Here is a 13,378-nt window from a genome sequence, read left to right as displayed (position 1 = left end):
AGCTGGTCCTAAGTTCAAGCAAATTCACAGTTCTGAACATTCTCCACCATCTATTTAAAATGGTTCTCTTAATTTTTTTCTGTCTTTAAAATATAATGTGTATGTTTTTTCCAAAAGCAGACAGTAGAGGGTAGCATTGCACCATGCATCAGCTTTAAATAAACATATTTTTATTTCCATAAATAACCATGTTAAACAAATTGTGCATCTTCTGTAATAAATGCTACTACTTATGAGCCACTACTTAGGGCTCTTCCATGTAGCCAAGTTAAAGTGAAACTTACAGCTCCTTGATCCAGCAGAAATGTATGCCAGCCAAATGAATTGTGTCAACTCCATTGCTGATCTCTATTTTGCCAGAGTGAGAGGATTGATGAATGATGTTGTCCTTACCGATTTAATCTGAGCCAAATTAAGGAAAGTGATTGGTTGATTTCTCTGACTTTTTCCCCTCCCATCAAACATTACTTGTCAGCTGGAGAAGCAAACACAAATCACTCTCCCTAAACAATTGTGAAGTGAGTATTGATATTATAGGTCAGTGGTGGAGAACCTATGGCACGTGTGCCAGAGGTGGCACACAGACCCCTCTCTGTGGGCATGTGTGCTGTCGCCCCAGCCCTGCCTCCCCCTGTGGCCCATTCCTCACCAGCAGCCCCCCTGGAAAGTTGCCCCTGACCGTGGCCCATGCGGATCAGCGCAGCCAAGGAGATGGCAGCCAGGCAGTGGGGAAAACACTCTTCCCTCACACCCCATGGTGTGCAGTTGATGCTGCCGGGCACGGGCAGAGGGCATGGCTGCCATGGCACTGCTGGGCTGCTGGGGCAATCTGCGGCAGGCCGTAAAGGCAGTGAGTGAACCTGCAAGTGGGTGGGGCAGGGGTGGGCTGGGGGCAGAGCGGGTGGGCAGGGTGGGGCTGGGGCTAGTTTTTGGGCACTCGGTCTCTAAAAGGTTCGGCATCACTGTCATAGGTGAATGCCTGTAATAGCAGGTTTAGCTGCTTGTCCATTTGCAAAGCAAATAGTGGAGGGTTATATCTATGAGGTGTGAAACTGTAGAGCAGACATGTCAAACACAAGGCCCGGGGGCCGGATTCGGCCTGCGAAGTGGTTTCATGTGGCCCACGAAGCCATCCTGGAAACAGTGAGGGAATGGCCCCCACTGCCTTGGCCCTGGCCCAGAGACCCTCCTTCTGCCAGAGACCCTCAGATCTGTCCCACTCCTGCCCAGGCCCCCATAGGCACCCTTGATGCGAACGATGTAGAGCTGGTCACACCCACCCAGTAGGCTATACACACTCTAGCCACGCCCACCCAGTAGGCCACGCCCACCCTGGCCATACCCACCCGGCCCCCTGAGGGCAACCGCAATGCTGATGCGGCCCTCAATGAAATTGAGTTTGACACCCCTGCTGTAGAGAGTTCTCCCAGTGCTACTGCTCATTCCTATCTGTGATCTGTCATTTGGACCATAGTAGTTCTGAATACGTGTCTAGTGATCTTCTAAAAAACTCCTAAATCTATGATAGAAAGTGCTTAATTTTTTTTTTTGCTTAGCATGGAGATGGTTGCTGGTTCAAAAAGCTGATTTGAACTCCTCCCACCCCACCAAATCACTATTTTTCTGGAACGTAAGTATTCCTCTGCTGCTTTTTTTAAAAAAAGAGTAAGTCCAGTGGTTTACTATTTTAACATTTTTATTATTTTTATTTTATCAGTACACCTATTTATTTTGACTATTTTGGAGCTAGGGGCAAAAATTTTAGATGACTGTAAAATGTATTTATTTTAAAGGCAAAGTGAAAAAAAAACACCTACGCTTAAACAATCATAATTTTAAAAGCAAACAAAATAAAACATTATTGCTGACTTTTAATAAACTGTAAATATTTACCCTAAGGATGCTGGGGCAGGGGGGCTAGAAATCTGCAGTCGTGTACATGTGGCTAAACTATGGTTCCCAGTATTAACTAGGATTGTTCATATTGTGCTTCAGTAGCATCTGAAGAGTCTGCCTGCTTTAAGAAACTCAAACTCTATCTGTAAGCAGAATTATAAGAGCTTATTTTATGTAAAGAGGAACCAGATTGGATATTTTTGTTCTTGGAATAAAACTAATACAGCAAAAATGCAAAACATAGAATTTGTAGTTAAATGAGTCCATATTTGAGAAATACTGGCAATCAGCTTTTATTTTTTAAATATAAGTATATCAGACTCTCTCTTCACACCAGCAAGGGCTGAAGTGTTTGTGGACTGCCAGAAACCACAGCTTATTAATGACTGGAAATTGTTCTTTAGATACTGTTATTAACAAGCTCTCAGAGACACTCAGCAAGGGCAACTAACTCTAAGAGCTTTCAGTTCCACCAATACAAGGGCTGTTAAGAATTTCCAAAGAAATAACAGGAAATCAAATGTGGTTAACAACAGATTTTGATTTATGCTGTTTTAATTGGTTACATGATTAAAAACCTCTCTAGTTGCTGAACATTTCTTTCAGATCTTTTTCAATCCAGAAAGTTTGTGGCTATGAGCACTTGTTATTTGGCCAATTCTCACTGTAGCTGAATGTATATTATTCAGTAAAATAGCCAAGAAGAAAGTTATTTAAATTCTTCTTGTAAAAAATTGATCATTAAGTAATTATTTATCTTTCTAAACATTGCTTGCAGTCCATCAAACAGATATGAGAGTGTGATTTACAATGCCTCAGAATATAAGCCCATCTAACTAAATGCCGATGATATTGCCTGTCTGCAGGCAAAAGTCTTCCAGACCTTTTTCTTGAGTTCATTTAATTAGAGATTCATAAAACTGAAAGTTGACTTGGATACTTCTACAGCAATGGAATAAAACGTGAATAAAATCATTTGATGGAAGGGGTTGTAGACCCGTTATTTTTCTTGCATGTTGTTATAATGATTTCTTCTACAAATTAAATGCAAACTAGGCATCAGGCACTTTTCCCTTTAATTAGTGGAGACCTGTGAATGCGTAACAGAGTGAGCGCCTGTTACTCGTCCCAGCTTCTGCCAACCTAGCAGTTCGAAAGCACGTAAAAATGCAAGTAGAAAAATAGGGACCACTCCGGTGGGAAGGTAACAGCGTTCCATGCGCCTTTGGTGTCTAGTCATGCCGGCCACATGAACACGGAGACGTCCTTGGACAAGTGCTGGCTCTTCGGCTTTGAAATGGAGATGAGCACCGGCCCCTAGAGTCGGAAACGACTAGCACGCATGTGCGGGGGAACCTTTACCTTTACCTTTATAATGCAAAGGAGATAAATATTGAATTGTACTTTTCTCACTGCAGTACAGAAACTGAGTAGGAGGAAACCATTATCAGCAGCATGCTTTCCAAAATGAAAGATTAAGAAGGAATTTTTGCAAGGAACAAAATGCATGTGGGTTGATAAGGAAAAAGTAATAACACCTTCAGTTGTGCTCAAGCCAAAGCTCAGTATGTTTATACACTTGGAGAAAACTTCCTGTAGCTTGGGCACATCCTTTTCCGGATTGGCGGTCTCATATTCTGCACCTCTATTGGTGTCGTGCCTTTCATTTCCTTTGGCTTCAGACAGTTTGGGAGCAGCTTTTGTTTTCTTACCCTGTATAAATCAGGACATTTTTTTTTCTGAGAAGAGACATTTGTTAGGAGGAGTTATATTAAAAGATTTACTTAACATATGAGGAAAATTATGATTAATCCGTAGAAAAAACAAACCTTTATTTCAAAGAGAATTTATGGATTGTGCTAGTTTTTCCAATTATCAACTTCTAAGGATCTCTAGTAAGAAGAGGGAAAATTTAAAGGATTACATTGCTTCTGCATTAGTAAGGCTGGCTAGTTGCATGCAGATATACTAGGCTTGAAAAGAGATGGAGGGAAAGAACAGGAATAACAGCCTTTCAAGACCCTTCTGGCATAGAACATAGTGGAAAATGTTGCATTTTTGTGAGCATCCCTCATCTCCATATCACATAAAATTAGAGTGAAGGAAGAAATATGCTTGTGTATGTCTAAGTATATTGGACATTATCATAAATCTCAGAATGTCCTTTAGATAGAGTTGGTGAATGGCTTCATGTTTTGAAATCATGTCCCAAAGCTGGGAGACCAGGGCATAATGCAGACCACAGTGAGTTTGCAATAAAATGAGAGACTTTCAGTTTCCTTTATTCAGAAATAAGGTAGTTATGTCCAAGCTACCACTTGCTCAGTTTCCTGAACTTTATATGCCTTATTTTGAAGGATTATTTGAAAGACTCCCCAGCTCTGCTTCACCATTTCCACCATACAGTGCTCTCTTGTCCTCTTTTTTCTTTTTCCACCCATATCATATTACTTTTTTGGTAATGCTTATTTTGCCAGCATTCAGTCTACAGAATGATGTCACACATACCAATAGGACCTTGGATACCTCCCTAAGCATAATGTGTGAATTGGTACTGCTTTACTTTGCAGATCCATCTCAATTAAGGAGTGATTTAATTTCAACTGATGTCGACTAAGAGAGAGAGAGAGAGAGAGAAATTCATCATGACTATATTATGTTATCCGGCTGATTTGCAGAAGACACGTATCTTTTGCATATATGTGCACATATGAAGAGAAAAAACCATGGAAAGTTCTCAAAATACTTCAGCATGAGTCAGCCATATGTAGCTTTTTGTGAATGCTGGGTAATGTTTTGTTCTACAAAGCATCTCTTTGAAAATGTTCTGTATCACTGAGCTACAACCCAGTGCTCAGTTTGAATGAGTAGCTGCCTGATAAACAGCTGTTTTGATTTCTCATACTCCCCCAAGATAACCATTTCAGAATGGCCACAATATGTCCTCAAATGTTCAAATGATCTCATTTGTCCCTTGCCCCCAAATGAGATATTCCTTATGGCATGGTCAGAAACTGATCAACAAGATAGCCTTAGATGGGTTGGCATTCAATATGGCATTCAATATGCTACTGCAGAAAAGCATAATCTTTTGAAATATAATGGTGTTTATGATGCAGCTAAATTAAAATCTTTGGGGGCATACAGTTGCTGATGTTGCCATACAGGAAAAGAAAACTCAAAGCTGCAAAGGCAGAATTACAGTGAGAAAATGGAACATAAACGACATGAATGTAAGAAAGTTCAATAGTGTGAAAAACAAAACAAATCAACTACAGCTGTGCTTCTTAGGCATTGGTAAAGTGAAATGGATTGGAACTGTGCACATTTGGTCGAAGTATTATACTGTTCACTGCTAAGGAATGAAAAAACAATGAATAGTGTGCTTTCATAGCCAGGAAAGATATAGAAAGGCAGTCTTTGGGTACAATGCAGTCAATAACTGAATAATATGTTAGTCTTTGCAAGCAAACCTTTTAAGATTGATTATCGATAGTAAAGGAATCAGTAGTCAATAAACAAACCACAGACATTTGATAGAATTGCAATGAAGGCTTTGGAAAAGATACTCAGATGCTGTATCAGAATCAAAATTGTGTAAGCAATGTTGGACTTTGAAGAAGTAGGATAAAAACATTATTGATACTTTTGAACTTTGGTGTTGGAGAAAATTCTTGAATATAATATGGATATGCAAGCAAATAAATGGATCACACACCCTGATATTTCAGCAAGAATCCTGGTTCATGTGAGAGATGTTTGTGGTCTTTATCTTGCCAAGAAGTCCCCACATTCCAATAAATGGTATTCTAGTGGAGTGAACAGCTTCTAATTAAGTCTGTCTTAAAAATGGACAACATGGGAAGAAGCTTACTATAATGTGCAAAGGAGGCCTAACACAAGTCATGAGCCATTCATGTGTATTCTGATTTTTTTCCCTAAAAGGCAAAGGTCAAGGTTCCCCCGCACATGCGTGCTAGTTGTTTCCAACTCTAGGGGCCGGTGCTCATCTTCGTTTCAAAGCCGAAGAGCCAGTGCTTGTCTGAGGACGTCTGTTATCTTCCCACCGTAGTGGTCCCTATTTTTCTACTTGCATTTTTACGTGCTTTCGAACTGCTAGGTTGGCAGAAGCTGGGATGAGTAACAGGCGCTCACTCTGTTACACGGCACTCGGGATTCGACCCGCCAAACTGCCGACCTTCTGATCGACAAGCTCAGCATCCTAACCCACTGAGCCACCGTGTCCCTTTTTTTCTTACACTATCGTAAATTATGCTGTTGTGCCTACTATCATTTAATCTCCGTATCTTTGCAAAAGAATATCTCAATTGAAAACTTCCTTTTGCCAAGAACTCAGAGAAAAGCTTAAGGCAAATCATTTCTGTCCATTACAGCTTTTCAGTTAAGTACATCAAACCCCAAACAATCATAACAGCATTTTGAAAATCAGATACTAAGTAACAATCAAAATATACATATGCTGCCTTTTTAAATTATGAAGATGATATGCATAGTTTACACTAGAGACAATTCCAATATACATGCTTCTTTTATATCATATTAACAATCATGTTTGCTTGTTTAACACAAAAATGTAAACTTTAAGGCTGTCTATACTAATCTACTAAATAATTGATTCATTCTCTAGCACCAGCGTTTGGACAATACCTGGCAAAGAATTCTGGTTCCAACCTATCTGGATAAAAGCAGATTAGGGAAATTTGAATTAAAAAGAAGAAATATCTTCCTTTCCCTAATGGGCTACTTATTTTTATGTTCATTATCCCATATCTAGCTAATGCTTCCAGTGACAAGTGTAAATAAGGCAGTATTCATGTTAGGTTTTCTTGAATTATTTCCAGTTAAAACAAACATATCCATGTTAATTAGTATAAAAATGATAATTCATTTAAGAGCCTAGTCACATTTTTGTTCTGCATTCTATTTTCAAATAATAATCAATACATTTCAGAATGGGCACCGAGGGGAAGGAAGGCAACAGAGAAAAATATTTGGGGGAAGAAAAGAGGGCTAGAATACTTAATTTAGCCTAAAGTATATGACTATTGTGATCTTAGATATGTTTAAGCATACAACTAAAGTATAGCTATATTTGCATTTGCATTTACATTTACAAATAGACTCTCACATGTTTTGTTTGAAAACTATATTCAAAGGCTCTCTGCCATCATATAAATGTCTATTTAGAAGTAAACTGCATTGCATCCAAACCCCAGGATGTTAAAATAGGATTCTAGGCTCTGAAAAATGGACCTCCAGTTAATGTAACTACAATTGTTGCCACCCTTGATTTCAGTGTAATTAACTATATATGGATTAAGAATAACATTTCAGACTTATTTCCTTTAATTTTAAAAAAATACCAGTGATTTTTGGAATTCAAAGGATATACTTGCTGTGAATTCTGATAGTAACTGTCCCAAAGCATCTAGAAAATGCTATGTAGGAAAAAGAGTTGTTTGCTTGTTCTTATGTACAGTAGATGGACAATGAAAACAAAGTTTGAAGGAGACAGAACATTTGAGATTTAGGCCAATTGCCTACTGTACTGCACTTTTGTGTTACAAAAGATGTCTCCTAATATTTCCTATTGCCTTTAAAGGGAAAAGGTACTCAGTTCTTTTGAAGTAAGCAAAGCTAGTGAAGAGTTTATTTTGTGTTAAGAACTGCTTCAGCCATATTTCAAAAGGCTTCTGATGAGTTGCAAAGTTACAATCAGTTTATGTTATGTATAAATTGCAGCACAGCACAAATGCAGAAAGGCAGTAATGACAGTCTTAGTTGGAGATGAGGATGGGTGGTGATACCAAACTCTAGGGACTTTCAGCTGCATACTACCCTGGAGCCCTAGATGTTATATCTCTGTTATATTTTAAAATTAAACTAAAATTACATTTTAAAAAGGGGAACATGTCCTTTCTTACTCCAAACGGCATTAGATAGATATTAAACAATTCTCAAACAGTGCAAAATCTTTAATTTCTGGAAAACACGCCTTGTGTCTCCCTGGATGAACAGTTGTGAAGGATATGACATCTAAAAATAGAAAAATAAAAAAGCCTCAAACTCCATGTTTATTAAAAACATACCCAGTCCCATTGAAGCAATTTGCTAATTTTACAGTGTTCATACACATAATGCTGCTGCGTCAGCCCCTGAAAAATGTTTTAGTATAAGATGGTAAAGCTTTTTTTAAAAAGGTATTATGATTTCATTTAGGAATTTTTGGTCCTAGCTCCTCTGTAAGTACAGTTGAGCTTTTCCAGCTGCATTAAAAAGGTCAGAGCATGTTCACAGTTCTGTGTCAGCCACAACCTGGGGCTTCGTTTGGTGTCCATTTTTTGAGGATGGCTGGCCAGTCCCATTTTCCCGAGCCCCTCCATTGAGATTTGGTTTATCCTGCAGACCCGACTGTTCTTGAGAGGCTACAGGGATCTCAGGATTGCCATGGCTATCATTTTCGATGTAATAAGGATCTTCGCCCTAAAGGGGTTGGAGGTACAGATAATAAGAAAATTCAGAGTTAAAACTAAGCTGTTCAAAGGTCAACAAAATGATTTAGATTCTATATAGAAAATAAAATAAACATCTGTTCTTTCAGCCAGGCCTTCAATCAAGGATTTAGAAAAGTATTAAGATCATATTCCTGGTGGGGTGAACAGGGAAACCTTGTTCATGTATGAAGCATATTTCAGTGGCCTATGTGATCAATGATAATAATACAAAAATCAGTATAAATATGTGCACTTAAACATGTACACATAAACACTTAAACATGAGCCAGCAGTGTGCTGCAGCTGCCAAAAAGCCAACACAGTACTAGGCTGCATTAACAGAGGGATAGAATCAAGATCACGTGAAGTGTTAATACCACTTTACAATGCCTTGGTAAGGCCACACTTGGAATACTGCATCCAGTTTTCGTCACCACAATGTAAAAAAGATGTTGAGACTCTCGAAAGAGTACAGAGAAAAGCAACAAAGATGATTAGGGAACTGGAGGCTAAAACATATAAAGAAGGGTTGGTGGAATTGGGTAGGTCTAGTTTAATGAAGAGAAGGACGAGGGGTGACATGATAGCGGTGTTCCAATATCTCAGGGGCTGCCACAAAGAAGAGGGAGTCAAGGTATTCTCCAAAGCATCTGAAGGCAGGACAAGAAGCAACAGATGGAAACTAACCAAAGAAAGAAACAACCTAGAACTAAGGAAAAATTTCCTGACAATTAGAACAATTAATCAGTGGAACAACCTGCCTCCAGAAGCTGTGAATGCTCCAACACTGGACGTTTTAAAGAGACTGGACAGCCATTTGTCTGAAATGGTTTCCTGCCTGAGCAGGGGGTTGGACTAGATGATCTCCAGGGTCCCTTCCAACTTTATATTATTATTATTATTATTATTATTATTATTATTATTATTATTATTATTATTATTATTATTATTATTATTATTATTATTATTATTGCTGTTGTTGTTGCTGTTGTTGTTGCTGCTATTATTATTATTTCAATAAAAGGAAACATTGGATGTAATACTGAGAATCCAGTATGCAGTTTCTTTAATATTTTTGTTTATTCTGGTATCCAGGTTTTGGAGCAGAAAAATTATTCATAGCTTACTTAAAGAAATTTTTTTACAATGGAAGCATCAGAAAATTAATCTGGGTTTTTTTGCTCAGAGAACAGGTTTTAGCAAAAAGCTATGAAATATTCCCATGGATTGTAAGAGGTCTTGCTCTGACTCTTTGCCTACAATCTCACCTGCATCTATATTTCTTGATTATAGAGACTGACAGTGATATCACTAATTTATTATAATGGAATGATAGTTTCTGAAAGCTAATGCAGTCTACATAATGTATAGCCCAGAAAGTAAATAAATGGAATAACAGGACATTCATTAGCTATTGTTATGATGACACTTTGGCATTCAATTTGTCAAGATTTTATACTATCTATTTTATACTATGGAGTTCCTCAGGGGTCGGTTCTCTCGCCCCTCCTGTTCAACATCTATATGAAGCCGCTGGGTGAGATCATTCGTGGTTTTGGGGTGGGGTATTATCAGTACGCTGATGATACCCAACTTTTTCTTTCCACCCTGAACCAACCCAGCGATGCCCTCGCCGTGATGTCCCATTGCCTGGAGGCGGTCCAGGTCTGGATGGGGAGAAACAGGCTTTGTCTCAATCCTGCCAAGACTGAGTGGCTGTGCATATCGGCATCTCGGGTTAACCAGACCATTCCACCTTTAACAATGGGGGGTGAGGTGTTACCCCCCGTTGATAGGGCTCGCAACTTGGGCGTCCTCCTTGACTCCCGGCTCAACCTTGAAGATCATATAGGAGCCGTGACCAGGGGGGCTTTTGCCCAGGTTTGCCTGGTGCGCCAGTTGCGACCCTATCTGGACCGAGATGCCCTACACACAGTCACTCATGCGCTCGTGACCTCCCATTTAGACTACTGCAACACTCTCTACATGGGGCTGCCCTTGAGGACCACTCGGAGGGTTCAGCTGGTGCAGAATGCGACCGCACGAGTTGTGATGGGGGTTTCCCGATACTCCCATGTAACACCTCTACTCCGCGAGCTGCATTGGCTCCCGGTTGCCCTCCGGGTGAGATTCAAGGTGCCGGTGATGACCTATAAAGCCCTAAATGGCGAGGGTCCGGCATATCTGAGGGAACACCTGCTGCCGGCATCAAGCTCCCTTCGTCCAGTGTGCTCCCACAGGGATGGTCTTCTCAGGGTGCCGCCAGTAAAAGATTGCCGGTGGATAACACCCAGGGGGAGGGCCTTCTCAGTGGGTGCGCCTGCCCTTTGGAACCAGCTGCCAGTGGAGCTTAGGACTGCCCCAGACCTCCGTTCATTCCGCTGGGACCTGAAGACCTGGCTCTTCGAGCTCTCTGGCCCAGGCTGAGAATTTTAATTTTATCTTTAACTGGGGTTTTTATTTGTTCAGGGATTGATATAATTTTTTAATTGTTTTTAACTTTTGTATTTTTCGTTTTAATCACCCTGTAAACCACCCTGAGTCCTTCGGGAAAGGGCGGTATATAAATATAATAAAATAAATAAATAAAATAAAATAAATATCTGGTAAGGCTGTAGAATGCTTTGGATTCAGGTCTGGGAAAAGACACAGTTTCTGTAAGGTGTTGCAGGTGCTTTTCCCAAATGTTCTAAAATACCTTTTGAAAATTATCTATGAAACTCTACAGAGCTCTGTTTGCATTCCAGGGTAATGAAGGTGACCTACAGAAATTCACTGCATGACAGCAGTTATTTAAAGAGAAATATATTTTTCTTAGAAACACTTTTTAAAAAAAACAAAAAAAAATGGTCACGTCACACAGATTTTGCTAAATCAGTAAAGTTCATCTTCTGCACAGCTCCAGCTATTTGCAGTCCAATATTCGTATAATATCTCAACAAGATATTTTCCTGGGAAATTATATGGCCAGTCAACGTATGTAAGATGGAAACCCATGAATGGTTCTGAAGTAAAAATAGCAGATAAGAAGAGAATTAAATCCCTTTCCCAGTTCCACTTCTCTACTTTGTTTGACCTTTTTCTGGATTTGTGAAGAATATTTGCACATGTCATTTTTCTCTGCAACTGCTGTTACATGCCTTGAACTTTCTACTTGTTCTGCCAACTATAAGCACTAACCAGCCTTTCTCCCATGGGACTCCAGCTTCGTCGTTTCATAAGATAATATCCAGCCAATCCCAAAAATGCCAACAGCAGGCCGGTGGTGACCAAGGCAATAAGGGTCCCCCGAGAATGGAGCTGGTGAACCTCAGTGCGCTCCTGCCTGTGGGATTTTATCCCAAGCTAAAAGGAAAAAAACAAAATAGGATTAAACCAAAGAAGCATGAAAACACCTGCCAGGAATGCAAATAGCAATTTGCAATTTTGTACCCTAGTCTAACACAGTTAACCTCCTACAGTGTCAGATAGCTTGAAGGCTTTCACTTTGAAATACTCTCACACCTTGTTTAAACAAGACATAGCAAGAATGAGGAAAGGACAACATAACAGCTCCAAACTGTTTAGGGAGTTAAAATATCCTGTTTATGGGGAAGTGGGGCTGACAAAATGCAAAATGCAAAGTGTAAACAGCCAACCACCAGTACAATAAATTTTGCACTCCATGTAAACCTACTTAAACAAAGTCTTTCAAAACAGCTTTAAATAGTAAGTCCTTACTAAAGATTGAAGATTCTATGATCCTTGGTCATTTATCTTTCTGGGCTGGTGGCTTCCTGGAAAAGCGGAAGAGGCAGAATTAGCCTCTTCTGGGAGTCATGAGTTATGTGATGCTTGGGCAACAACTTAAAAGAAATTTGTGTGTTATCACTATTACGTATTTCACCTATTGCATATAATACAGACTATTTCTTTACATCATGGTATGACATTAGGTCTGAGGTAGACTTACAGAATATAAAATAAGAGAAGCAAAAATAGCAATTTTTTAAAAAAAAACTTTGAAGGGAAGGCAGAGAATGAAAAGGAACAAAAGGGGAGGACTAATGGCAATAAACAATTGCAGACAGATTGGTCACATGTGCCAGCTGGCTATATTTCAGGCTAGACAAGTATATTGGGAGTAAAGGAAATACAATAATAAAAGGATGTGGATTGAGGAAGAGGATTCTATAAGAAAGAGCAAACCAGTGTAAACAGCCAACCACCAGTACAATAAATTTTGTACTCCATGTAAGCCTACTTAAACAAATTCTAAGTCTAATTCAAAAGTGAAACACAATAGACAGAACAGTACTGTCCATTTTGGGAGGAAAATCACAGCAACATAAAAGAAAACCCCATCAAATCTCTTAATCCAAAGTAATTCAAAGCACCTCATTCACTGATTCTTTCAAATGATTCAAGAATTCAATCTGAAGACTCAGTGTGAAAATGTGAATTGCTGAACCTTCTTGAAATTGAATCACAAAGCTTTATGATATGTTTGGGAAGGTAGTTTGGAAAGAGAGAAGTCTTGTGTATTTCATATGTTTTGTATGTTAAGTATGTTAAACACAAAGGAAACTAATTTTCAGGATGCGATTTCTGGAAACTCTTGGAACTTCTTTTGCACTGTGTATTTGAAAGCTGTTTATGTCTTTCATGAATGAAACAATTCCACAAAAAGAGTTTCGCTTCTCTTTGGAAAAATTCTCTGGCAATTCCCATAGCTAAAAGTGGTTTCTTCACATGCAGGGTAGATGCACAAAAGCTAATGGAACTGTTGGTTGATGTTTTGATAATACCTCAAATCCAGGAAAATGCATATTGCTTATTGTTTAAAAGTGTTACATTTTGGTCTGTTTTCTAAAAATAGTGAATTGGAAATTGGTTAGGGAACTCCCACAGTTAGTTGCTTGTTATAGCAATTTGATTATTATTAAAATATTAACAATTTATTCCACATTCTTTGGGAAAAATATACC

General features: G+C 39.1%; 1 protein-coding gene and 1 long non-coding RNA gene across 2 annotated transcripts in view; one reads left to right on the top strand and one right to left on the bottom strand.

The window, feature by feature from the left end:
- LOC310637852 overlaps nucleotides 1-13,378 on the top strand; it is a 62,441-nt gene that overhangs the window by 31,870 nt on the left and 17,193 nt on the right. The window contains exon 6 of the long non-coding RNA XR_014491980.1: nucleotides 1,557-1,630. This is a non-coding gene — a long non-coding RNA (uncharacterized lncRNA). The remainder of the gene's footprint in view (nucleotides 1-1,556; nucleotides 1,631-13,378) is intronic.
- The window catches only part of CD34 (CD34 molecule), a 35,393-nt gene continuing 28,159 nt past the window's right edge, over nucleotides 6,145-13,378 (bottom strand). The window contains exons 7-8 of the mRNA XM_083358443.1: nucleotides 11,592-11,756; nucleotides 6,145-8,400 (exon numbers count right to left, since the gene is read on the bottom strand). Coding sequence (XP_083214569.1) covers nucleotides 8,209-8,400; nucleotides 11,592-11,756 — 357 coding nt within the window. The 3' untranslated portion in view covers nucleotides 6,145-8,208. The remainder of the gene's footprint in view (nucleotides 8,401-11,591; nucleotides 11,757-13,378) is intronic.

The sequence above is a fragment of the Vipera ursinii genome (assembly GCF_947247035.1).
Source record: "Vipera ursinii genome assembly, chromosome: 3".
Taxonomy (NCBI): domain Eukaryota; kingdom Metazoa; phylum Chordata; class Lepidosauria; order Squamata; family Viperidae; genus Vipera; species Vipera ursinii.
This window is presented reverse-complemented; position numbering and strand designations above follow the sequence as displayed.